General features: G+C 58.7%; 3 protein-coding genes across 4 annotated transcripts; all 3 read left to right on the forward strand.

The window, feature by feature from the left end:
- Positions 1–138: 138 nt before the first annotated feature.
- ADD2 (adducin 2) lies at positions 139–12436 on the forward strand. Of its 2 annotated transcripts, none has more exons than XM_065745092.1 (15): positions 139–194; positions 725–911; positions 1885–2023; positions 3505–3656; positions 5508–5588; positions 5674–5823; positions 8684–8827; positions 8909–9007; positions 9094–9270; positions 9359–9607; positions 10382–10501; positions 10601–10690; positions 10764–10920; positions 10992–11090; positions 11777–12436. In XM_065745092.1, exons 2-15 carry the CDS (start codon positions 735–737, stop codon positions 12073–12075), a joined length of 2133 nt encoding a protein of 710 aa, XP_065601164.1. In that variant the 5' UTR covers positions 139–194; positions 725–734; the 3' UTR covers positions 12076–12436. The 2 variants fall into 2 exon arrangements, with proteins under 2 accessions (XP_065601164.1, XP_065601165.1); XM_065745093.1 differs by lacking the exon at positions 139–194 and adding an exon at positions 11454–11487 and having other exon boundaries at positions 637–911; positions 11777–11867.
- Positions 12437–14211: 1775 nt separating this feature from the next.
- On the forward strand, positions 14212–16222 carry SNRNP27 (small nuclear ribonucleoprotein U4/U6.U5 subunit 27). The gene is made up of 6 exons (XM_065745064.1): positions 14212–14279; positions 14493–14613; positions 14695–14807; positions 14965–15044; positions 15583–15647; positions 15797–16222. Exons 1-6 carry the CDS (start codon positions 14243–14245, stop codon positions 15849–15851), a joined length of 471 nt encoding a protein of 156 aa, XP_065601136.1. The 5' UTR covers positions 14212–14242; the 3' UTR covers positions 15852–16222.
- A 1619-nt stretch (positions 16223–17841) lies between these two features.
- Positions 17842–22782, forward strand: MXD1 (MAX dimerization protein 1). The gene is made up of 6 exons (XM_065745063.1): positions 17842–17932; positions 18012–18114; positions 20133–20162; positions 20883–20997; positions 21342–21501; positions 21580–22782. The coding sequence occupies exons 1-6, from the start codon at positions 17842–17844 to the stop codon at positions 21765–21767; spliced, it is 687 nt and encodes a 228-aa protein (XP_065601135.1). The 3' UTR covers positions 21768–22782.
- The last annotated feature ends 2109 nt before the right edge of the window (positions 22783–24891 follow it).

Here is a 24891-nt window from a genome sequence, read left to right on the forward strand (position 1 = left end):
CAATTCCATCCATCCACCATCCCCAGTGCAGCGCTCTGCGGTGCCGCAGAGGGGTTGGGTGTGGTGTGGGGGGGGTGCGGCCCACCCTATAATATTCCCCTTCCCCCCCCACTTCTGCTTTAATGCTGGGGGGGCCCTCAGCTGCCCCCGTTGTTATTACCATAGGAACAGCTGTGGGTCTCCGCTCACTGCAGGTGGGTGACATCTGGGTGGGGGAGTGGGAGAGACACATTAAGGGGGGTGGGAGCGGGGGCGGGGGGGAGATGAGGGCTGCATGATGTTGTGGATGAGCCCATAATGAGGGAGGGATTTAGGGCTATAAAGAGTTATTTGGGTACTGGGGCCCTGTGTGTATCCTCACTGCTGGGTGGGGTGGGGGACGCTTTGGATTGGGGGGGGGGTTAATGGATATGTCTGGTATTTCCCTCTTCCCCCCCCCAAAATATATCCTATTTACAGCCTTTGTGTGGGGGGCACAGATGGTGGTGTGTGCTCAGCATTCATCCCATTTCCCCAAGATTTCCCATCCCCCCCCCCCCTCCCGCATCCCATCACCCCACACAGGGTGGAGGCCCCGGAGCCCTTATCTATAGGGTGCAGGCGGGGGCTCTCCCCCCCCCACCCCACCCCCGCTTCTCTCTGGAGCAGCTCGTAATGGGAACCGGGACGCTGTGGGGCAACCTGGGCAGCAATAGGGGTGCCCCGTGTGTCCCTCCGTCCTTAGGGCCGCCGGGATGAGCACGGCTGCCAGCCCTGAGCCCCCCCCCTCCCCCCCCGGACCCCGATACTTTGAGCGCTTCCCTGAGGACGACCCCGAGTATCTGCGGGTGCGCAACATGGCAGCCGACCTGCGGCAGGACTTCAACATGATGGAGCAGAAGAAAAGGGTCACCATGATCCTACAGAGCCCGGTAAGAGGCGGCCCCCGACCCTAAAAACAGCCTCCTTGGCCCCAAATGGCCCTCCTGCTCCATCCCACCCCTCTGAACCCCAAATGTTCCTCCTATTCCATCCTGGCTCTGTCTCATCCCTCCTGCCCCATCTGTGTCCCTTCTGACCCCATCCCCTTCTTCCTGCCCCATCTCAGCTCCATCCCACCCCTCCTGGCCCCAAATGTTCCTCCTGCTTCATCCCACCCCTCCTGTGCCCCATCCACGTTCCTTCTGTCTCCTATCTCAGCCCCATCCCATCCTTCCTGACCCCAAATATTTCTCTTGCCCTATTGCATCCTTCCTGACCCCAGATCTTCTTCCTGCCCCATCCCACCCCTCTGGACCCCAAACATTCTTCCTGCCCCATCTCAGCTCCATCCCATCCTTCCTGGCCCCAAATGTTTCTCCTGCCCCATCACATCCTTCCTGACCTCAGGTCTTCTTCCTGCCCTGTCCCACCCCTCCTAACCCCAAATATTCCTCCTGCCCCATCCCACCCCTCCTGCCCCATCCATGTCCCTTCTTGTCCCCAGGTATTCTTCGTCCCACTCCTCCTGACCCCAAATGTCCCCTCTGTTCCATCCACGTCCCTTTTGCCCCCAAATATTCCTCTGATTCCACCTCATCTCTCTCATCCCATCCTCATCCCAAAGAAAATGCCGCTCTGCGTTGGTGCAGGACGTGTCCCCACCCATCTGGTGGTGTCACCACTGCTGCTGATGTCACCGTGGTGCCACCAAGGTGGTGATGTCACCGTGATGCCACCATCTTCATGGTGGCACTCCCAAGTTGGTGGTGTCACCATGGTACCACCACAACACCGACCTGGTGACATCGTCCCTGCGGTACCACCGCTTTCCCCAACCCCCGGGTGATGCCACCACCCATCTGGAGATGCCACCAATGTCCCCTTTCCGGGCACCACTGGGGACGGTGACGCCGTGTGCCGCAGTCTTTCAGGGAGGAGCTGGAGAGCCTCATCCAGGAGCAGATGAAGAAGGGGAACAACTCTTCCCACGTGTGGGCCCTGCGGCAGATCGCCGACTTCGTGGCCACCACGTCCCCCGCCGCCCTCCCCACCTCTCCCATGGGTACGGCTGCGGGGAGGGGGGGAGGAGGGGAGGGGGCTTTTTGGGGTGAAAAGCGAAGGATTTGGGGGTATCTCTGAAGCTTTGGTTCAGAGAACACCGCTGAGTGCTCCGTGTCCCATTCCCAATGGGAGAGCTGGGAGAGGGGTGGGGGGATGAAGTGCTGTGTCCCTGCCATCCCTGTGCTGTCCATACCTCGTCCCCCCACTGTCCCCATGTTGTCCCCCTGGTCCAATGTGTCCCCACATTGTGCCCTAACACTGTCCCCATGTTGTCCTCCTTACATTGTCCCCACATTGTCCCTGTGTCGTCCCAGTGCTGTGTCCCAGCACTGTCCCCCACATTGTAGCATTCCCCACTATCACCCCATTGTCCCCACGTTGGTGTGTCCCCACATTGCAGTGCCCCTCCCACAGTCACCCTATTGTCCCCCCGTTGTCATGTCCCCCCACCATCCCCCCACCGTACTGTCCCCCATACTCTCACCCCACGTTATGTCCCCTTGCTTTCTTCCCCAGTCACCCCATTGTCCCCATGCTGTAGTGTCCCCCCCACTATCACCTCGTGGCCCCCACGGTGTAGTGGCCCCCACGGTGTAGTGGCCCCCACGGTGTAGTGGCCCCCACGGTGTAGTGGCCCCCACGGTGTAGTGGCCCCCACGGTGTAGTGGCCCCCACGGTGTAGTGGCCCCCACGGTGTAGTGGCCCCCACGGTGTAGTGGCCCCCACGGTGTAGTGGCCCCCACGGTGTAGTGGCCCCCACGGTGTAGTGGCCCCCACGGTGTAGTGGCCCCCACGGTGTAGTGGCCCCCACGGTGTAGTGGCCCCCACGGTGTAGTGGCCCCCACGGTGTAGTGGCCCCCACGGTGTAGTGGCCCCCACGGTGTAGTGGCCCCCACGGTGTAGTGGCCCCCACGGTGTAGTGGCCCCCACGGTGTAGTGGCCCCCACGGTGTAGTGGCCCCCACGGTGTAGTGGCCCCCACGGTGTAGTGGCCCCCACGGTGTAGTGGCCCCCACGGTGTAGTGGCCCCCACGGTGTAGTGGCCCCCACGGTGTAGTGGCCCCCACGGTGTAGTGGCCCCCACGGTGTAGTGGCCCCCACGGTGTAGTGGCCCCCACGGTGTAGTGGCCCCCACGGTGTAGTGGCCCCCACGGTGTAGTGGCCCCCACGGTGTAGTGGCCCCCACGGTGTAGTGGCCCCCACGGTGTAGTGGCCCCCACGGTGTAGTGGCCCCCACGGTGTAGTGGCCCCCACGGTGTAGTGGCCCCACATTGTGTCCACCCATCACCCCATTTTCCTTCACACTGTCACATCCCCACACTGTTTCCCCCCTCTGTCACCCCATCGTCCCCCACTATCACCCCATCATCCCCACTTTGTGTCCCCCCCACTATTACCCCCATGTAACATCCCCTCACTGTCCCTCACATTGTAGTGCCCCCCCCCTCTGCGGTGTCCCCACCGCCCCGCGCTGTCCCCGCAGGTCTCACGGCGGTGACGCCCATCAACGATCTGCACGGCCCGGACGCTCCGGCGTTGGCCAAAGGCGAACGGCTGATGCGCTGCAAAGTGGGCAGCGTGCACCGCCTGCTGGACCTGTACGGCTGGGCACAGCTGGGCCACGCCGCCGTCACCGTGAGCACCGCCCCGCAGCGCGGGGGAGCCGCCCCGGCCCGGCCCCGGAGCGGAGCGGAGCGCGCTTTTTCGCCCTTCGCCCTTTTTCTCCGCTTCCCGAAGCGGCCGTTGGTGCCGGCGCTGCGCGGGCGCGGTTCGGGCCGTTTTGTTGCGCGCTTCGTGTGCTTTTCCTTTCGCGTCGCTTCCCCCGGGGAAGCGCGGCGCTCGTTTTTACGTCACGCGTTTGGCTTTGGTGGATCGATCGCCCTCGTTTTGATGGCATTTATTTCGCTCGTTTTGCTCCGCTCGCTCCACTTATTTGTTTCAGTCTTTATTTTTCGTTTATTTCGCACGCATTCCCCTTCAGAAATTTATTACTTTATTTCTTTCACTGATGCATTTTTCTCAACTTCTCGCTCCGTTTATTTTTACTTTATTCCTTCCATTAATTTTTCATCCTTTATTTACAGCTTTACGTTACCGACTTTATTTTCCATTTCCTTTTTATTTCGTTTACTGTATTAATGTATTACTTTGTTGACTTTTCATTTATTACCATTTACTGCTGTGCATCTACTTATGTGATTTGTTTTTATTAACTATTTAATTAGTTATTAATTTCTCTTTGCTTTATTACTTTATTAATTAATCACTTGACTGTTCAGCTCATTATGTTCTATTATTTATTTACCTCAATTAATTATATTTTTCTTTTTTATTACTTAATTTATCACCTTAATTTAATTTTTATAAATTATACATATTTTATTAATTTATTTGGTATCTCATTGATTTTTTTCTTTTCATTTTACTTTATTATTTGTTTTTCCTTTAATCATTTTATTAATTTTCTCCTTTCAATGTTTATTTTATCAATTCACCTCTTTATTATTTTCCCACCCCTTTTTACTCATTTCTTTCTTGTTTTATTAATTTAATTTTTGTCTTTTGTTTTTAACTTTTTTCAGTATTTTATTTATTGCATCTTATTTTCTTTTTATTGTTCTGTTTTCCCGGTTTTCCTCCGCTTCTTTCCCGGTTTTCCTCCGCTTCTTTCCCGGTTTTCCTCCGCTTCTTTCCCGGTTTTCCTCCGCTTCTTTCCCGGTTTTCCTCCGCTTCTTTCCCGGTTTTCCTCCGCTTCTTTCCCGGTTTTCCTCCGCTTCTTTCCCGGTTTTCCTCCGCTTCTTTCCCAGTTTTCCTCCGCTTCTTTCCCAGTTTTCCTCCGCTTCTTTCCCAGTTTTCCTCCGCTTCTTTCCCAGTTTTCCTCCGCTTCTTTCCCAGTTTTCCTCCGCTTCTTTCCCAGTTTTCCTCCGCTTCTTTCCCAGTTTTCCTCCGCTTCTTTCCCAGTTTTCCTCCGCTTCTTTCCCAGTTTTCCTCCGCTTCTTTCCCAGTTTTCCTCCGCTTCTTTCCCAGTTTTCCTCCGCTTCTTTCCCAGTTTTCCTCCGCTTCTTTCCCAGTTTTCCTCCGCTTCTTTCCCAGTTTTCCTCCGCTTCTTTCCCAGTTTTCCTCCGCTTCTTTCCCAGTTTTCCTCCGCTTCTTTCCCAGTTTTCCTCCGCTTCTTTCCCAGTTTTCCTCCGCTTCTTTCCCAGTTTTCCTCCGCTTCTTTCCCAGTTTTCCTCCGCTTCTTTCCCAGTTTTCCTCCGCTTCTTTCCCAGTTTTCCTCCGCTTCTTTCCCAGTTTTCCTCCGCTTCTTTCCCAGTTTTCCTCCGCTTCTTTCCCAGTTTTCCTCCGCTTCTTTCCCAGTTTTCCTCCGCTTCTTTCCCAGTTTTCCTCCGCTTCCCCCCTTCTTTTATTATTAACTCTATCGAATTTCCTTTCCTTTCCTTTCACCGTCCACCCTGAAATCTAATTTTCTCTCTTCTCCCCCCGCAGCTGCGGGTGAGCAAGGAGCAGGAGCACTTCTTGGTGGCCCCGCAGGGGTTGGCGTGCAGCGAGGTGACCGCAGCCAGCCTGGTCAGCGCGTCCCCCACACATCCCCCCCAGCACCGCGGTGCCGTCCCTTTATCCCCACGCGCTGAGGTGTCCCCTCCCTCTGCAGGTCAAGGTGAACGTGCTGGGGGACGTGGTGGAGCAGGGCAGCACCGACTTCGCGCCCGATGCCCGCGCCTTCAGCCTGCACGCCGCCATCTACGCCGCCCGCCCCGACGCGCGCTGCATCGTGCGCCTGCACACACCGGCCACGGCCGCGGTGAGAGGGCAAGGGATGTGGGGCTGAGCCGTGATGTGCCGTGTTGAGCCATGTTGAGCCGTGTTGAGCCGTGATGTGCCGTGTTGAGCTGTGTTGAGCCGTGATGTGCCATGTTGAGCCATGATGTGCCGTGTTGAGCTGTGTTGAGCCGTGATGTGCCGTGTTGAGCTGTGTTGAGCCGTGATGTGCCATGTTGAGCTGTGTTGAGCCGTGATGTGCTGTGTTGAGCCATGATGTGCCGTGTTGAGCTGTGTTGAGCCGTGATGTGCCATGTTGAGCTGTGTTGAGCCGTGATGTGCCATGTTGAGCTGTGTTGAGCCGTGATGTGCCGTGTTGAGCCGTGTTGAGCCATGATGTGCCGTGTTGAGCCGTGTTGAGCCGTGATGTGCCATGTTGAGCCATGCTGAGCCGTGATGTGCCGTGTTGAGCTGTGTTGAGCCGTGATGTGCCATGTTGAGCTGTGTTGAGCCGTGATGTGCCATGTTGAGCTGTGTTGAGCCGTGATGTGCCATGTTGAGCTGTGTTGAGCCGTGATGTGCCATGTTGAGCTGTGTTGAGCCGTGATGTGCCGTGTTGAGCTGTGTTGAGCCATGATGTGCCGTGTTGAGCCGTGATGTGCCATGTTGAGCCATGCTGAGCCGTGATGTGCCGTGTTGAGCTGTGTTGAGCCGTGATGTGCCGTGTTGAGCCGTGATGTGCCATGTTGAGCCATGCTGAGCCGTGTTGAGCCGTGCTGAGCCATGATGTGCCGTGTTGAGCTGTGTTGAGCCGTGATGTGCCGTGTTGAGCTGTGTTGAGCCGTGATGTGCCGTGTTGAGCTGTGTTGAGCCGTGATGTGCCGTGTTGAGCTGTGTTGAGCCGTGATGTGCCGTGTTGAGCTGTGTTGAGCCATGATGTGCCGTGTTGAGCTGTGCTGAGCCGTGATGTGCCGTGTTGAGCCATGATGTGCCATGCTGAGCCGTGATGTGCCGTGCTGAGCCATGCTGAGCCGTGATGTGCCGTGATGTGCCGTGTTGAGCCATGCTGAGCCGTGATGTGCCGTGTTGAGCCATGATGTGCCGTGTTGAGCCGTGCTGAGCCGTGATGTGCCATGTTGAGCCGTGATGTGCCATGTTGAGCCGTGTTGAGCCGTGATGTGCCATGTTGAGCCGTGTTGAGCCATGATGTGCCGTGTTGAGCCATGATGTGCCATGCTGAGCCGTGATGTGCCGTGTTGAGCCGTGATGTGCCGTGTTGAGCCGTGATGTGCCGTGTTGAGCCGTGATGTGCCGTGTTGAGCCGTGATGTGCCGTGTTGAGCCGTGATGTGCCGTGATGAGCCATGATGTGCCGTGTTGAGCCATGATGTGCCGTGTTGAGCCGTGATGTGCCGTGCTGAGCCGTGATGTGCCGTGTTGAGCCGTGCTGAGCCGTGATGTGCCGTGCTGAGACGTGATGTGCCGTGTTGAGCCATGCTGAGCCGTGATGTGCCGTGCTGAGCCATGATGTACCATGATGTGCCGTGTTGAGCCGTGATGTGCCGTGTTGAGCCATGATGTGCCGTGTTGAGCCGTGATGTGCCGTGTTGAGCCGTGATGTGCCGTGTTGAGCCGTGATGTGCCGTGCTGAGCCGTGATGTGCCGTGTTGAGCCGTGCTGAGCCGTGATGTGCCGTGTTGAGCCGTGCTGAGACGTGATGTGCCGTGTTGAGCCATGCTGAGCCGTGATGTGCTGTGCTGAGCCATGATGTACCATGATGTGCCGTGCTGAGCCATGATGTGCCGTGTTGAGCCATGCTGAGCCATGTGTTTCGCTCAGTGTGGTTGCCCAGAGAGGTTGTGGATGCCCCATCCCTGGAGGCGTTCAAGGCAAGGCTGGATGTGGCAGCCGGGGCTGGTGGTTGGCGGCCCTGCTCGTGCCGGGGAGGGGTTGACATTTGGTGGTCTTTGAGGTCCTTTTCAACCCAGGCCATTCTGTGACTGTGATGTTGTGTTGTGCCATACGGAGCCGCATAGTTCTGTGCCACGCTGTGCCGTGTTGTGTTGTGCTTTGCTGTGTCATTCCATGCCACGTTGTGCCGTGCCATGCCATATCGTGCCACGTTGCATCGTGCCATGCTGTCTACGTTGTTGTGTTGTGTTGTGTCACGCTGTGTTGTGTCATCTGCATTGTGCCACTGTTGTTCTATGCCACACTGTGCCACGTAGTTATGCCACACTGCCTACTTTGTTGTGCCGTTCTATTCTGCACTGTGCCACGTTGGGCTGTGTTGTCCTGTGCCACGTTGGGCTGTGCCACACTGCTTTGTTGTGCTGTTCTACACCACCTTGTGCCACGTTGCACTGTGCCACGCTGTGCTGCTTCGTGTCCTGTTGTACTGAGCCACATCGTGCCATATCGCACCACGTTACGCTGTGTTGTTCTGTGCCCCCTTGCGCAGTGTTGCTGTGCCACGCTGTGTTATGTAATGCCACGTTGTGCCACACTGTGCTACTGTCTTGTTCTATGCCAGGTTGTGCCATACTGCATTGTGCCACGCTGTGGTGCTGTGTTGCTCTATGCCATATTGTGCCACGTTGCACCAAATTGTGCCGTGCCACGCCGTGTAGGCCCCATTCCACGTTGTGCCACATTGTGCCATATCCCACTGTGCCATGTTGTTCTGTGCGAAGTTGTGCCACGCTATGACATATCCCACTGTGCCACACTGTGCCACGTTCTATGTCCCGCTGTGCCACAATGCGCTGTGTCCTGCTGTGCCCTGTTGTTCTATGCCACGTTCTGCCCTGCTGTGTTGTTCTGTGCCACACTGTGCCGTGTTGCACCAAGCTGTGCTGTGCCATGCTTTCACGTTGTGCCGTGCCATGCCACGCTGTGCCACAGGTGTCAGCCATGCGCTGCGGCGTGCTGCCCATCTCCCGTGCTGCGCTGCTGCTGGGGGACATCGCCTACTTCGACTTCCGTGGAGAGGTGGAGGATGAAGCCGACCGGGTTGAGCTGCAGAAATGCCTCGGCCCCACCTGCAAGGTGGGCTTTGGGGGGGCTCACGGTGCTGGTTATACCCCCCCCGACTTTGTGCACCGTGCTGACGCTCCTGTGGCACCGCAGATCCTGGTGCTGCGCAACCACGGGGTGCTGGCGCTGGGAGACACGGCCGAGGAGGCGTTCTACAGCATCTTCCACCTGCAGGCGGCCTGCGAGGTGCAGGTGAGAGCTGCTCGGCAGAGCTGGGTGTGCCCCCCGCACCGTGCACTGAGCTGTGCAGAGTCTCAGCCGCCCGTGCAACGCTGCAGGTGTCGGCGCTGGCGAGTGCAGGTGGTGCAGAGAACCTCATCGTGCTGGAGCGCGCCAAGCACCGGCCTCACGAGGTGGGCTCTGTGCGCTGGGCTGGCAGCACCTTCGGCCCCATGCAGAAGAGCCGGTTGGGCGAGCACGAGTTCGAGGCCCTGATGAGGATGCTGGACAACCTGGTGAGCACCGAGCGGGCGCGCCGCGTCCCTCCCTTCAAACCGCCCCGAGAAATTAACCCGCACAACTCGGGACCGCTGTGCTCTGCAGGGTTACCGCACCGGGTACACCTACCGCTACCCCTTCGTGCAAGAGAAAAGCAAACCCAAAAGCGACGTGCTCATCCCCGCCACGGTGACGGCCTTCGTCTTCGAGGAGGAGGCGGTGCCCGCGCCCGCGCTGCGGCAGCACGCGCAGAGGCAGCAGAAGGAGAAGACGCGGTGGCTCAACACGCCCAACACGTACCTGCGGGTCAGCGTGGCCGAGGAGCAGCAGGGAGGACAGAAGACCAAGACGACCGTATGGGGCTCTTGGGTTCTTTGGGGTTTTGGCTCTGGCTGAACGCTCTTTGGGGGGGGGGGGTCTGTTGATGAAAGGGAGGGAGGGGATGCTGGGTTGGTTCCACCAAAAATGGGTGCGCAGAGAGAGCCTCCAGAGCTGAGAAACGTTTGCCTACTTCATTTTGTCTGCCCTTATTTGGCCCGTGGCACCTTTCATCCCAAAAGCCCACCACCAGCACCCAGTGCCTCGTCTGGGGTTTCCTCTCTCTGCAGAACACATTCGGTGCGTTCTCTTCTCTCTGCGAGATGTGCTGATTCATCAGGTTTTACTTCCTGGTGCCGTGCGTTCGTTGGGCTTTCCTCTTGCCGTGCTGTGTCAGGGTTTGCTCTCCCTGTGCCATATATGTAGTGGGGTTTGCTTTCTCCATGCCGTGTGTTAAGTGGGGTTTCCCCCCAATGCTGTGCAAACAGAGTTTGCTCTCTGTGTCGAGGTTTCCTCTCTTAATGCCATGTGATTGTTGGAGTTACTGCTCAAAGCTGTTCTGTTATCAGGGTTTGCTCTCAACACCATGCATTTATTAGGGTTTCCTCTCTTAATGCCACGTGTTTATTGGGGTTACCACTCAAAGCCATGTATTTGTTAAGGTTTCCTCTCGATTATGTGTTCATTGGGGGCTTGCTTTCTCCATGCCAAGCACGTATTGGGGTTTCCTCTCTCCGTGCCATGAATACACTTGGGTTTAATGGGGGTTAGCCGTGCGTTTAATGGGGTTGCCCCCTTGGCTTCATGCAGTGGCTGAAGGCTGATGAGGTGGAGAAGAGCAGCAGCGGCACCGCCATCCGCATTGAGAACCCCAACCAGTTCGTGCCTCTCTACACCGACCCTCAGGAGGTGCTGGAGATGAGGAACAAGGTGCGCTGCTGTCTGGGTGACCCCACATGCGGGGTCCTGATTGGGGGTCCCAAGGACAGCTCCACGTTTTCCCATCTTCTCTCTGCATCTCTCCTGCAGATCCGTGAGCAGAACCGCCAGGACGTGAAGTCTGCGGGGCCGCAGTCCCAGCTGCTGGCCAGTGTGATCGCCGAGACGAGCCGCAGCCCCGTACGTCCCCTGCGTCCCCGTGTCCCCGTTCCTCCCCGTGCCAGGGGGTGACGCTGCTTTGGGGGGGGTTCAGTCCACAGAAAGCCATTTGGGGGATGCTGAGACCAAAAACCCATCCCAAGAGGAGGTTCCCACTGAGCCAGAGCCCCCGAACCCCTTCAGCCAGCTCACGGACCAGGAGCTGGAGGAGTACAAGCAGGAGGTGGAGAGGAAGAAGCTGGGGCTGCACGGTACGAGCTGGGGGGACGTCGTGGGTCCCAGAGCCCAGTTACAGGGACTGCAGCTCTCTGTCTGTCTGCAGGAGACAAGGAGGCAGAAGAGAGCCAGGCGTCTCCCCCAAAATCACCGCCGGGGTCCCCAAAATCCCCCAACAAAAGTGCAGCCCCAGAGGGTCCGGAGGGTGAGTGGGATGTGGGTGGAGAGGGGTGAAGGGCAGAACCCCCGTGAAAGGTATAGATAAATGCCTGCAGATAAAAAGCAGCACGTCTGTGCTGCCCCACAGCAGTGGGGATGTGCAGTGGCCCCACAGCTGCTGCCTCCCTTTAAGGTCAACCCAGGATTTTGGCACCCACCGGGGGGGCTCTGCGGGGGCTCCCAGCGTCATTACCCACACATCGTGTACATCTGTTGTATGCAACCCACGCGGGTCGGGGGCGTGGGGGGCAGTGGGGGCTGCTGGCTGTCTCATCGTGTCTCATGCTGTGTCTGTCTGTCTCCACAACGTCTTCCTTTCTCTTTCCTCCATGTGTCGCTTTCACCCCAGGAGTTCCCCCTGACTCTGAATGCTTGTCACCGTAGTAAGTACGGAGGGGCTGGGCTCCAGCAGCCCGCTCGGCGCCTGCAGCAGGACATGCCTTGGGTTGCCTTGCTGGTGTTGCCCGCTTTGTTCCAGTGCTGAGGTCGGGATGCAGGGCTCTGCCCTGTGCTCCATCCCGCGGGGAGGGGAAAGGCTCAGGGAAGTGGTGCGTTGTGTCCCAGTGCGCTGCGCTTACAGGGTTGGATCCTGCTCCTGCCCGCGGTGACACGGGGTGGGTGATGCTGGATTGCAGCCCCGTGGCACTCACCTCTCCCTCTCCACTTGTCAAGGTGACAAGAAGGTGGAGGACGGCCGAGCGCTGGCTGATTCCTCCGCTGAGAAGGAGCTGCCGGCGGTGGTCAACGGGAAGGATGAGGAGCAGAGCACTGAGGAGAGCAAAGGTGGGGACCAGACAAGTACCCCGGCCAACCCTGAGCAGGATGCCCCCAAGGAGAAGAGCGAGACGGTGACCAGCACCCCCGTGTCCCCCGAAGGCTCGCCCTCCAAATCGCCCTCCAAGAAGAAGAAGAAATTCCGGACCCCATCCTTCCTGAAAAAGGGCAAAAAGAAGGAAAAGATCGAATCTTGAGCCTCCCCCCCGTGGCTTTGGCCGAGCATCTTTCCGGACGGAGGTGTCTGTGCCGTGCGTCTGGCCGTGGTGCAGCCAAAAAACCCTGGAGGTGAACGATCCGGGAGCCCCCGGCATGAGGCACCGCGTCCCCCCCGTCACCCGCTTTGGAGGAGGTGGCCACCGAGCTTACGAGAGATTTTGGCCCCCGTCTGCTGCTTGGGGAAATACCCGCTGTCACCTCCCCACTCCCACGAGCACTCCCCCGTCTCTCCTGGGCACCCACGTGGGCTGTGAGGTTTGTCTGTCCCACCCGCTGCTTGTAGAGCCCTCGTGCAATGTGGGGGCACAGCCCAGATGCGCTTGGTTTTGAGAAAGAGAAGGGTGTGTTGTCACTGTTTTTTGGGTCTTTAAAGAAAACGTTTTGTTTCACGCTCTGCTGGAATGGCGTTGGCTTCACCCCTGGCGGCTCTTCGCTGGGGTGATGGGGTGGAGCCGTGGAGGATTGCTCTCCCTGAAGGAGAGCACCTGGGACACTTTCCTTCTCGGATTGCAATCTCACCCCAAGGCCGTGAGCCACCTCAGTCCCCTTCTGGTGCCACGCTCCCACATTCGCTGCTCGGTGGAGAGCAGCAGGATTTTTTTGCACCGCAGCTGAGAACACAGAAGACAAAAAGCCTCTGGGCAGAGTCTGCGGCCGTGGAGAACTGGGCAAACTTCACTCACTAAGTGCTACTTTGGGATGAACACATGCTGCCGATTCACTTCAGTAGGAGGCACTGCCCTGGTCCCTCCGCACCGTGTCGATGAGTGCCTGTACGTGAAGAGCACGAGAGCCCCGAGGCCGAACCGCTGCTCCTCCCAGCTCTGGACTCCCGAGCACACACACAGATCCTCCCTGGCCTTCCCCAGCCTCTCCTCCCCATGCCCAGCCCTACAACCTCTTGGCTGTACCCAAAGGGAAGAAGAAAAAGCAGCAATGCTGGTTTGCTCCACAGCCTGGAGAAGTCTGGTGGTGGTTTTTGGTTTTCTTTTGTTTGTTTCTGGAGGGGGTCATTTAAGGCAGAGTGCAGGGAGGAGACCAAGGGGAGAAAATGCAGAAGATTGGCCTGATTTTCTTTGTGGGTGTGCCAAGCAACTTCTAAAAGGCAATGTCAAACAACTGCAAAAACACAGCCCCGGCAGGATCATCCTCCCCCAGCCCTGAGCTCCAGGGCTGGGTTTTTCAATCTGAGAGCATGTTTGCTGTGCCCCATGTCCTCGAGCTCTAGCACCAGCGTTAGGGCGCAGATCGTTCGAGATCGCAGAATGGTTTAAGTTGGATAGGACCTTAAACACTGCCTGGGTGTGAGCCCTGCCCACAGGCTGGGCACCTCCAGGGATATGGGGGCACCCCCAGCTCTGGGCACCACTGCCCTCTGAGTGAAGAATCTCCTTGTGCCATCTACTCTAAATCTCTGATCTTACAGCTCGAGGCCCTTCTCCTGCTGCCATCAGGCTGTGTCAAAAGTTGCTCTACCTCCTCTTGCTGAGCTCTCTTTAATTACCCGAGTGCCCCAGCGAGGTCTCCCTGCAGCCTCTCAGCCTTTCTCCCCAGGGGACACCCGCAGCTCTCCCTGCTGGGACGCCCATTCACCCCCATTTTCTATCGCTGCTTTTTCTCCTCTCCCGCTGCCACCTTGGTGGGTTTTTGGCTCCCAGTGCCGGGGCTGTGGCCGCAGTGAAGCCATCCCAGCCAAGCACCGGGCTGGGTGCGGAGGATGAGGCGAAGGAAGGGCTTCAGGGCACCATCACAGCACTGGAGGACGCCTGGAGGCACTGCCGTGGCGGCGTGTGGCCTCGGTGCTGTGTAACACCTGCCTGTACATAAATAAACCCCATGTTCGGCCCCAGTGCACTCAGAGTCCGTGGAGGGATGGAGTGGGGAGGGCTGGGGGCGTGTCTCCATGGGATGGCACTGAGGGGACCCCAGCCTCGCAGCGGGCCTGGCCCCGAGCCTTTCTCGCTTCTGGAGGCCGAGAGGGGCTGCCCGAGCCGGGGCAGAGCGCGGTTCATCCCTGCACGGACCGTTTTGGCGGAGGAACCAAAGCGCTGCGGCGCTGTTTCCACACGGAGCGGGGAGAGACCGGAGCGGCACGCCGGAAGTGGGCGAGCCCTCGGGCGGAAGTGAGGGCGAAGGGGCGGAGCTATGGGCCGCAGCCGCTCCCGGTCACCGCCGCGGCGCGGTGAGAAAACGGGGGGGTGGGGGGGGGAGGGGCGAGCGGAGGGGGAGGGGCGGCAGCGACGGGGGGCGGGGGTCCCGAGGGGGTTGCGGGGCCCGGAGATGTTCCCGAGCCCTTCCTCGGAGGGATGAGGCCGTGAAGGGGCAGCGGGGCCCTCCCCCGGTTCTCCTCCGCCGCTCACCGCCCGCTGTCCGTTCCCCGCCCCGCCTCCCGCAGACCGCCGGCGTTCGCGATCCGCTTCGCGGGACCGGGACAGGAGGCGGAGGGAGCGGACGCGGTCCCGGGACAGGGACAGGAGGAGGACCCGCTCCCGTTCCCCGCACCGGAGGAGATCCAGGTGAGGCTTTCGGTGCCGCTCCCCGTAGAGCCGCGTGCGGTGGTTCCCGTGAGGCTGAAGCCGCTGTGCTGCCCGTGCCAGGTCCCCCCGCAGACACCGCTCCAGCTCCTCCTCCCCGCTGCGGCTGAAGGAGAGACGAGACGAGGAGAAGAAGGAGAGCAAGGACACCAAAGGCAAAGAGCGGCAGATCACGGGTGAGGCACCGCGCCGGTGCTTTTCTCATGTTAATTCGCGTTGGAATTAGCGGCGGTGTGATCGGCGCGGAGGGCTCCTTGGGGTTGATTGAAGTGCTTTATGAGCCAACGCTGCTGATCGTGTTAGGTGAACGCTTCTGTTTCGCTGCCTTTTCAGAGGAGGATTTGCAAGGCAAGACAGAAGAGGAAATCGAGATGATGAAGATGATGGGATTTGCCTCTTTTGACACAACGAAAGTGAGCGTGCAGGGGCCGGGGTGGAGCTTTCCTCACCCTGCAGGGCTGTGCTTGGACATCTTAGGAGTGAGAGGCAAAGGGACGAGGCCAGACTGTGCAGTGTGTGGCCACAGGACGAGGGGAAATGGCCACAAACTGAAGCATAGGAAGTTCTGCACAGATGTGGGTGGGAACTTTGTCACAGTGCAGTTGCAGAGCACTGGAGATGCACGGAGGTGGTGGGGTCTCCTTCTCTGGAGATGTTTAAAACCCTCCTGGATTCTTACCGGTGCAACCTGAGCTGCTTTGGCAGAGGGGTTGGACTCGTTGATCTCCAGAGGTCCTTTCCAACCCCCTACAATTCTGTGATCTCTGCCCAAGTTGTGCAGCAGTGATGGCACTGTGGTGGTCGTACACCCGAACACGTTCCCCTGCTCCCATGGCACCCGGACAGTGTGGGTGTGGCACTGCTGCATTCTTTGCTCTGTTTGGTGCCTGGAGTGGTGGGTGGGCTCTGTGTGCTGTACACAGCTCTGGACCAATGTTTCTCCTCTTTCAGGGCAAGAAAGTGGACGGTGCTGCAAACGCTTACGCCATCAACGTGTCCCAGAAGAGGAAATACAGGTCTGTGCTGTGGTGATTGCACGGGATTCACTTGCTTTCTTATGATAAAATAGCGTTGTTGGGGAGGGAAGGCAATTGAGAGGGAGCTCTGAACGTCCAAGCTGCGCACAGCGAGGTGCTGATCTGGTTTCTTTTTCCTCTCCCTGCAGACAGTACATGAACAGAAAAGGAGGATTCAACAGACCGTTGGATTTCATCGCTTGATGCTGCTCCTGCAGCGAGCAGCGCTGCCTTCCTCACACACTGGTGGCTCAGAGATGGCGGTGTCTCCATCTGCAGAGTGAATTTGGGGTGGTTGATAACAAGCCCAGGTGCTCTCACTCCACCCCGCACCAGGGGAGGGTGAGGAGAGCTCACTGTCACCCAGCTCAGTCGTGTTTTTCCTGTTGTGTTGTTGTTTTTTTTATAGCTCAGTTGTTGTCTGATTAAAACCTGTATATATTTTTCCATTTTGTTTGCCCCCTCCTCCTCCCTTTAATCTTCAATAACATCGCTCAGGAATAAAGTCAGTGAGAGGAGGCTGCTGGGAACCACTTCCCCGAGTCAGCATTTGGGTTTTGAGCCGAAAGACCTCAGTTTGCTTTTCCTTTGTGTGTGTTTACCACGCTTGGGTTTCCCACTGCAGAGCTGTGCTCCTCGGGTGGGGATTTTGCACAGCCCCAGGAGGTGGCAGCACGGCCCCGGGTGCTTTCATCCCCGGGTTGGGCGGGCAGATGAGTTTCCCCAATCCATTAAGAAGAGGACGTGTCCTGCCCAGGGTTGGGGCGTTTGCTGTGACAGTTCTGTTGTATTTTTCCCTGCTTTTCTGAGGGTTTGGCTTGCTGGGGCTGAGCCTCGTCACCAGTTTGACAGCCCCGTGTCTCCGTGCTTGGTGGCAGCGACACACCCGGGCTGTCATGGTGACGGTGACATGCCTGTGCCTTTCGGTGCCATGTCATCGCTGCGGCACGCCCCGTCCCGCCTGGCGCCCCACGATAAGGCCCTGCCTGCCAGACAGGGATTCCCAGCCCCCGTCACTTCGTTTGCTTTCGCTCTGTGCTAATTAAAGCCCTGCTCTGACAAAAACGAGGGGGAAAAAAACCCCCACTTATTTTGGTCACGTGGGGTGATGGGTGCTGCCACAAAGCTCGCATCCAGCTGAGGTCTGCTCGCCCTCCATTCCCACCCCGTTTTCCCCCAAACCACCACACCAGCGTTGTGCTGTTGGAGGATTTTTTTCGGGGGGGGTTAGGGGGGGGGATGTTGCTCCTTGCAGTGTGCCCCCCTTTTGACCCCTCCCCTTCCCCCACACACAGCCAGGTTTATCTGGTTTCCGTGCTGTGGCCGGGGCGGGTGAGTCACCCCAGGGCAGGGCTGGGTTTCGGGGTGTGGGGAGGAAGCGGTGCTGAGCTGCCCCCCTCCATCCCCCCCCCCAGTCTCACTGGGGCAAAAGCATTGCTCTGGGGGGGGGGGGGAGGGGCTCATGCTCTGGGGTGGTGGAGGGTGGGAGCTTCGGGTGCTTGGGGGAGGACCATGGGGGTCCCTGCAGACGAAGGGGCGGGGGGCAGACAGTACTTATAGGGGACTTCCTGCTTCTCCAGGAATTATTCGGGAGGGGGGGAGGGGTAAAATCCCCCCTTGTGGAACCGAGCGGTTGTTTTGAGGGAGGGTCTCAAGGAGGTTCCTGCCCCTGGGGGTGGGGGTCCCAGCTCACGGAGGGGCTCCTAGCTTTTTGAAAGACATCTGCTTATAGGGAAGGGCTCCGGGAGGTTCCTACTTCTTACGGACGTCGCATTGGGTCTTCAGCCCTGCGGGGGTCCAACGCCGGTTGGGGTCGGGGGGTTCCTGCCTCTCCCCCCCCCCCCCGCCCTTCTTCCCCACGTTGACACCTGGCGTCGGCGCCACGCCCCCTCATCCGCTTCCCGCCCTCCCATTGGCTGCTGGAGGCAGGAAGTGAGTCAGCCCCTTGGGCGGAGCCTTCCGGCTCCCCCAATCCCAGAGCGCCCTCTCGGAGGGCCCGTCTCATCGATTACTCTGGGGGCGGAGTCATCTTCGGGGCCGAGCCAATCGCGGGAGGGCGTGTCTCCGCGCCATCCAATCGCGAAAAGCGGCGAAGGGGCGGCACCCAATGAGCGGCGGCGGGGGGCGGGGCTGGCTGCGCGGCCGGGCGAGGCGCTCACCCCGGCGCGGCCCGGTCCGGCCCCGCAGCGCGGCGATGGCGGCGGTCGGTGACGGCGGGTCCGGCGTCGGCTCCAGCATCGCGCTGCTCCTGGAGGCCGCCGAGTACCTGGAGCGGCGGGAGCGAGGTACCGGCACTCCGCCGTTCCCCCTCTCGGTACCTCCCGGTGCCGTTCGGCGCTGCCCGTTCCCGTTGTGTCCCCACAGAAGCCGAGCACGGCTACGCCTCGCTGCTGCCCGGAGCAGGCCGCGCCCGGAGGGAGAGTCCGAGGCGCCGAGGGAAGGGCCGGAGGAGCGGCGGGGGCGGCAGGTACCGGGCGGGTGGGGGGGGAGGGGGAGTTTGGGGACAGAGGGGAGCGGACCCAGAGGGACACCGCTGTCATCGGTGGTCAGGAGCTGGCATGGCGGACGTGGGGGTGGGGGGCGTGGGGGCCATTGTCTGAGCCCAGAGATTGGGATCTGTTGGGGCCGATTGAAATCCCACCGTCACAGGGGGACTGGGGGCCGTGGGGCGGGGGGGGGGGGGGGTTTGGGGACAGTGCTGTCACCCAGTGGGCAGGAGCTGGCACTGGGTGCCAGGTGGGGTGGGGGATGGGTAGGGCTCTGCTGTCACTGGAATCTACTGGGATCCACATTGCTGGGGGTCTGGGGGGTGATGGGGGTGCTGCTGGCACCTGACGGTCAGGGTGTAACACAAGGCACCAGAATGATGTGGGGGACGTGGGGGGACCTATGGGCTCCCAGAGATCAGGATCTGTTGGGATTGATAGGGATCCTGCTGTCACAGCGGGGCTGAGGGAGCTCGGGGACCATGGGGGGACATTTGGGGGCTCTGAGGACACTGCTATCACCCGGTGGTCAGGAGCTGTCATGGGGTGCCAGGTGGGCTGGAAGGCATGGAAGGCATTGCCTGCACCCAGAGATTGGGATTTATTGGGGCCTATTGAAATCCCATTGTCACAGGGGGCTGGGGACTGTGGGGGGATGTTTGGGGACAGTGCTGTCAGCTGTGGGCAGGAGCTGTCACTGGATGCCAGGTGGGGTGGGGGACGTGGAGGGCCCTGTTGCCCCTGGGATCTACTGGGATCCCCATTGCAGGGGGTCTGGGGACACTGGGAGATGCTTCTGTCACCCCATGGTTGGCGCCTGTCCCTGATCCTGGGGACACTGCTGTCACCCGGTGCTCAGAGTCCATCAGGATTCCGTGTCACAGGGCACACAGTGGGGCCGTAGTGGGGACCCCTGGGGCTGTGGGGGGTGCTGCTGTCACCCGGTGATCACGGTGTGCCAGGCAGGGCAGTTGGGGCCTGGAGGAGACACTGCTGACATCGAGAGATCGCCGTTTGTTGGGGCTGCCCCATTGCGGGGTGTCTGGCACAGCTGGGGGCTGTAGGGCACCCTTGGGGACCCCCCTGCCACCCCTCCACACCCCGGGCAGGGGGTGGGCACGTTGGGGACGTCCTTTTGTTGGGGACCAAAGGTTCGATCACACGACGTGGCAGGCACGGGTGCCAACACCGGGCTCTCGATTTCGAGTTTTGCTTTCAGTGTTCCCTTGGCGTGGTGCACGGCGCTCGGGTTCCACGTGGGGGCTCTCGAAGTGGCAGATGGGATTCGGATCTGAGCCCTCCATTGGGGTGGAGCGTTTTTGCCCCAGAACGTCACCGGTGGCGGATTGCTGCCGCTCCTCCCGGCTCCTTCCTGCTGTTTGCTCAGGGAGGAGCAGCTCTGCCATCTCACGGGCGCCGCGTCCTGCTGCGGTGTGACCTTTGCCAGTTGTGACTGCGGGACGTCCCGCGTCGTGCCCAGACCGTGGTCAGTGAGCGCCCCGAGGTTCCTTTCAGGGGAGATGTGGAGCTTTGTCCTTGGCTTCGACGTTGGCTCTCGAGGAATGGGAGCAGCAGGACTTGTGCTTTGGAGCTGCTCACGCACCTCGGCGATGCGCCGGAGCTGTGCTCCGCTCGGGTTGGGGTTGACGTTAGGATGAGTGAGCTTCCCCTTCCTGCACGGCGCTGCTGAGCGTGTGGTTGGGCTCTGTTGCTTCCTTCTCTTCCTTACAACCACCCCCATCCAGGGAGCGTGTGTGTTGGGTGCTGCTCTGTGTGCTCCCCCTAACTACAGCAGTGAGCCCCCCCCCACACTCAGACCACCTCGAGTGGGTTTCCAGGCCCTGGCAGTGGGTACCTTTCCCAACCCACCTCTCTGCCACCGGATCTGTCATCCTGGGTGCAGTGACCCCATTAGGCTTTGCCACCCCTCCACAGCGGCCCACACTATCTGCCACCCTCCTCGAGCCGAGCGTTTCACAACGTGCTCTTTGTTTTTCAGGTCAACGCACAATGAGATGGAAAAGAACAGGTGAGAAGGGGCTGGGGTCCGTGTGGGAGCTCTTTTCCATCGCACATCGGGGCTGCCCCACTCCTTCTTGAAGGAGCTGTGCTGTGCTGTAGCTCAGTGTGCTCAGCCCGCCTGGGTTGGGCAGCTGGAATTGTCCCGTGGCTTTTTCATGCTCGGGGTGGAGGTTTAAGTCACACATCTCCCCCCAGCGAGCTCTCTGGGGGACACCTCTGAGGTGGATTCCCATTCCCCGTGCGTGCAGCTGGGCTGGCTGCTCGCCTGCCACGTGTGGACGGATCTCCTCCGGGTCAGACAGGCTGGCGCAGCCCCAGCTGATGGAAGACAACATCTGTGAGGGCTCAGCTCTGTTTGGGATTTACCCCAACAGCACGAGTGCGTGTTTTGTTGGCAGTGTCACTTAGGAGGCACTCCGTGCAGGCAAATGCCTGTTTACTCACAGCAGCGCGTGCGGAACGAGATAGGCAGGTCATTGCAACATCCCCATCTGCGCTGAGTGTGTCAGTGGGGTATGGCACAGGCGGTGTTGCAATGGGAACAGAACCGGAATATTGGGGCCGGGGAGCTGAGCACGAGGCATCCTGCGCTGCCATCCGCGCAGATGGGGGCACGGGGTGCTGCAAGTTGTCTGATTCTGACCCAAAAGAGGCACGAGGGGGTGTGCTGGGTTTGCAGCCCCGTGGTGCTGGGGCACGCTGAGTGCGCTGTGTGGTTTTCTTCCAGGCGTGCCCACCTGCGGCTGTGTTTGGAGAAGCTGAAGGTGCTGGTGCCGCTCGGCCCCGAATCCAGCAAGCACACCACACTGAGTTTACTCATGAAAGCCAAATTGCACATCAAGGTGAGCCTGGTGGCACCAGAAGACCCCTGCTGTGGGGTCGTATCGGCAGCATTCTGGCTCTGAAGGGATCTGGGAGACCTGGGCAGCCTGATCTGGTGGGTGGCAGGCTGCCCACGGCACGGGCTGTGGCTCAGGGTGGCTCTGAAGGTCCCTTCCAACCAACCGTGGTGTGATGCCATGACCCTCTGATCTTCAAGAACCCCTCCAACCCAACCATGATATAATTCCACGATTCCTTGATCTCTGAGGTCCCTTCCAACCCAACCACGGTGCAATTCCATGATTCTTTTACCTCTGAGTTCCCTTCCAACCCATCCATTCTATCCGTTTTTCCCTCTCTGCAGAAGCTCGAGGACTACGACAGGAGAGCCCTCCACCAGATCGAGCAGCTGCAGCGCGAGCAGCGGCACCTGAAGCGGCAGCTGGAGAAGTTGGGCAGCGAGAGGGTCCGCACCGACAGCGTCAGCTCCGCTGTGTCCTCAGAGCGCTCCGACTCGGACAGAGGTGAGACCCACGTGTCTATGGGCATCGTTTGGAGGCCCCGCTGAGCTCGCTGTGACGCTGATCGCTTTCTGCTTGCAGAAGAGACCGACGTGGACGTGGAGAGCACCGACTCGCTGCCTGCAGACCTCGACTGGAGCAGCAGCAGCCCCAGCGACTCGGATGAGCACAGCAGCCTGCAGAGCGTGTGCAGCGACGAGGGCTACGCCAGCTCGGGCGTGCGGAGGGCGAAGGCGCAGAGCGCTCACAAGCTGTGCCCCACTCTCTAAGGATCAGACCCCACAGCTCTTCCACCCACCGCTCTTTCCCGGTTGGTAGTGAACCAGACCGTCCCGCAGTTCCCTTGTGCCGCCGACACGAAGTCCGCTTTGCCCCAGTCCCAAGCGGGGCCGTGGGCGCTGAGCTTCTCCCCGGAGCGTGTAGCCCCTCGCGCCCGCTTGCTTCTCGCCCCGTCGGGAAGCTCATCTCAGTGAGACCGTACATTCCAGCCCTGATTTGGTGCACCCAGGAATATCGCAGCGGTAACAGCAACGCCGGATGAGCTCGGCTTTCCTTTGCCTTGCTGTCACCGCTCGCTATTCCGGATCTTTGTAGTGTTTGCCCACTAGCAGTCAGCACCAGGGCCCAAATATGCATTGTGTGGGTGAGACCCAGCCTTGTTGGTAGCTTGGAGCAGGGAGAACGCAGAGGGAGGTCTGCAGCAGAGCATCAGTCGGTGGCCTTCCCTCCGCCGACTCTAAAAATTCAGGGTAGCGACAGGCCCCCCCCTGCAAAGCAAAATGCTCTGCTCCTCCCAGCAGCCTCGGGATGGACATCTCCAGCTCTGGAAGTTCCTGGAATGCCTCAAAACCAAATGGTGCTGTCCTCGCGCTGTGCCCTCCTGCGTTACGGCCGCGTGTCCTAGGATGGCCTTGGCGCTTCTTGTCTCTGGGACAATTTTTTTTCTACCTCGGAGAGATGAACAAAGATTATCTCCATCCCTTTAGCACAAAAACAAACAAACAAGATGCCTCATTTGTTTCATGGAAGCGCTGCTTGGTCCCATCGCATCCGTCGCGCGCGATTTAGCAATAAGTGGCGGTGCTCTGAGCGGCGCTGCTGTGTGAAGCACTTGCCCACCCCTGGGTTGTGTTCGGGCGCTCTCTGTGCTGAGGATTTGGGTTTCCACTAGAGAGTGCCACAACCAAACGCCAAAAGAAAAGGCCAACCCCTTCCCCCAGCCCTGAAGCCGTGGTTTCCGTCTGTGCCGATGCGCCAAAGCCAACTCGAGCACGTGTGTGTACAGCGTGTGGGCTGCAAGCGGTAGTTCTTCATTTTCTGTGACATGAACGGAGTTATGACTTCATGCTTTTCTAGGCGTCCTGGGATCGCTGTACATAGGGTCCTCTGAGATGCAGAGATTTCTTTGAGGGTTTTTCTACTCCATCTCTCGTGCCCAACGTCGGATGCTTCAGTGAAGGGGATGGAACGTCCACGTGGGGCTCAGAAGACATCCTGACTCTTTGAGAAGACTCTTTGGAGGTGTTGAAATCCAGGTTGGATGGGGTCTTGGGCGAACTGATCAAGCGGCGGGCAGCCCTGCTTGGGGCAGGGGAGTTGGAACTTGATGGTCCCTGAGGTCCCTTTGAACCCAAGCCATTCTATGATTCTGTGAAAACTCATGAAAACCCACCCCCAAGAAGACAAGAAACCTATGGAAACCCACAGAAATCCACTCCAAGAAGACCAAAACCAATGGAAACCCACTTCAAGACAACAAGAACCCATGGAAACCAACCCCAAGAAGAACCCATGGAAACCCACAGAAACCAACCCCAAGAAGACAAGAACCCATGGAAACCCACAGAAACCAACCCCAGGATGACAAAAACCTGTGGAAACCCACCCCAAAGACAAAAACTCATGGAAACCCACTCAAGAAGACAAGAGCCCACAGACAAAGCTGAATATCTGCTCTTGGAGGTGCATTGCTGTAATACACGACTCTCCAGCCCCTTCCTTCCGAGCACTGCCGAAATCCCAATTCCAACCCTGGGGCGGTGGGAATGCACCCCAAGGGGAAACAGGAGGAGACGCGCGCTTCGTTCTCCACTTAGTTATACCGTGTTAAGGTTTAGACTCTTATTGTTATTTTTTGTGTTGTGCCTTTTTGGGTTGACCGTGTTCTTTTGGTGGAACACCGCGTGTTGGTCTTGGTTTGTTTTTTTCCCCTTTTCATTTTACTTCTGTCCCACTATGAAGCAGTACTCCTCTGACCTTTGCACTGTTCGGACGTGCTCCTCTCCAATGCACCGGCATCGAAAAACACCCAAACCAACCAACCAACCTCAAACCTTTGGCAAACAATGCGCTGCCGTCGGATGGACACGAAGCTCAAGCCTAAAACCAGGGCCTTTTCCTCCACGACTCCAGACGAGCTTGGGGCAGCATCCCTGGGGCCGCCAGCCTTTCCTCAACTTCACGGATCCACCAGCATTACTCAGAGATAAGCTGCAGCAATGAGATTTTCTTTTTTTTTTGTAGATTGTTGGAAAAAAAAAAAAAAAAAAGGGGGTGAAGCGAGGAGCACCCCCTGCGTTTACAGACGTGCGAGTCCGAACCGCGCTGCTTGGGGACAGGGAAGCCCCCGGCCCCGGGGTGTTGGCCCCCAGCCCATCCCCATCCCGCAGTCTGGGGCAGAACAAAGCCAGCAGCAGAGGCTTCTCCATCCTCAACTCAGGAGCCTTCCCCACCTCAGTGGCTTTTGATGCAATTTCATTGCTCTTCCTGTTTATTTTCTTCTTTTCCCCTTTTTCCTTCCTGTTTGCCCCCGAGACCCAAACCCCACTCCCTGGCTTTTTAGCATCCTTTGAGTTCTGGCATCTTCCGAGCGATAGACACGGAGTGAACAGGGGAGCAGCAGATGGGAGGATGTGAGATCTCCTTTCCAGGCGTTCAATTCCCGTTGTACGTAGCACGTCACTATGAATCCTGTGTCAAGACCATATAATGGTGCTTTTTTTGTTGTTATTTTTTTTTTCCTTACACGTTAGCACACGTGTTTTTTTTAGAGAGTACATGTTTTAGGCAGACCTGGCCGTGTGTATGTATACTTCTGTATTGTTGGATTGTTAGAAAATAAATTATTTCAGTACGAATGTCCCGTGTGCTGCCTTCAGGAACGGGGGGTGGGATGTGGAAATGGGGGTGGTGCTGGTGGGGTCTCCCTGCAGGAGTTGGGGTCTTGGGCTGCTGTCTTTCCCTCAGCTCCAGGTGCAGCTCATCCACCTGTGGGAGGGAACGAGCCTGGCACTGCCCTACATCCACAGGGAAGATGCAGTCCAGTTCTGATGAGGATCTGAGCAAAGAGTGGCTGCAGTTTGGGTAAATGCTGGCGGTGGTCCCCCAGAGGGG

Source organism: Cyrtonyx montezumae, unplaced genomic scaffold (genome assembly GCF_038088225.1).
Source record: "Cyrtonyx montezumae isolate F1298 unplaced genomic scaffold, pur_monq_1.0 scaffold_33, whole genome shotgun sequence".
NCBI classification, from domain to species: domain Eukaryota; kingdom Metazoa; phylum Chordata; class Aves; order Galliformes; family Odontophoridae; genus Cyrtonyx; species Cyrtonyx montezumae.

What these genes read in the sequence shown, in the direction of transcription:
- SNRNP27 (XM_065745064.1), top strand. Translation starts at nt 14,243, where the DNA reads ATGGGCCGCAGCCGCTCCCGGTCACCGCCGCGGCGCG. An exon ending in CCGGTCACCGCCGCGGCGCG is followed by an intron (nt 14,280 to 14,492) that starts GTGAGAAAACGG and finishes CGCCTCCCGCAG; the next exon opens with ACCGCCGGCGTTCGCGATCC. An exon ending in CAAAGAGCGGCAGATCACGG is followed by an intron (nt 14,808 to 14,964) that starts GTGAGGCACCGC and finishes CTGCCTTTTCAG; the next exon opens with AGGAGGATTTGCAAGGCAAG.
- MXD1 (XM_065745063.1), top strand. Translation starts at nt 17,842, where the DNA reads ATGGCGGCGGTCGGTGACGGCGGGTCCGGCGTCGGCTCCAGCATCGCG. An exon ending in AGGAGCGGCGGGGGCGGCAG is followed by an intron (nt 18,115 to 20,132) that starts GTACCGGGCGGG and finishes TTTGTTTTTCAG; the next exon opens with GTCAACGCACAATGAGATGG. An exon ending in AAGCCAAATTGCACATCAAG is followed by an intron (nt 20,998 to 21,341) that starts GTGAGCCTGGTG and finishes CCCTCTCTGCAG; the next exon opens with AAGCTCGAGGACTACGACAG.
- ADD2 (XM_065745092.1), top strand. Translation starts at nt 735, where the DNA reads ATGAGCACGGCTGCCAGCCCTGAGCCCCCCCCCTCCCCCCCCGGACCC. An exon ending in TGAGGATGCTGGACAACCTG is followed by an intron (nt 9,271 to 9,358) that starts GTGAGCACCGAG and finishes TGTGCTCTGCAG; the next exon opens with GGTTACCGCACCGGGTACAC. An exon ending in GAAGAAGCTGGGGCTGCACG is followed by an intron (nt 10,921 to 10,991) that starts GTACGAGCTGGG and finishes GTCTGTCTGCAG; the next exon opens with GAGACAAGGAGGCAGAAGAG.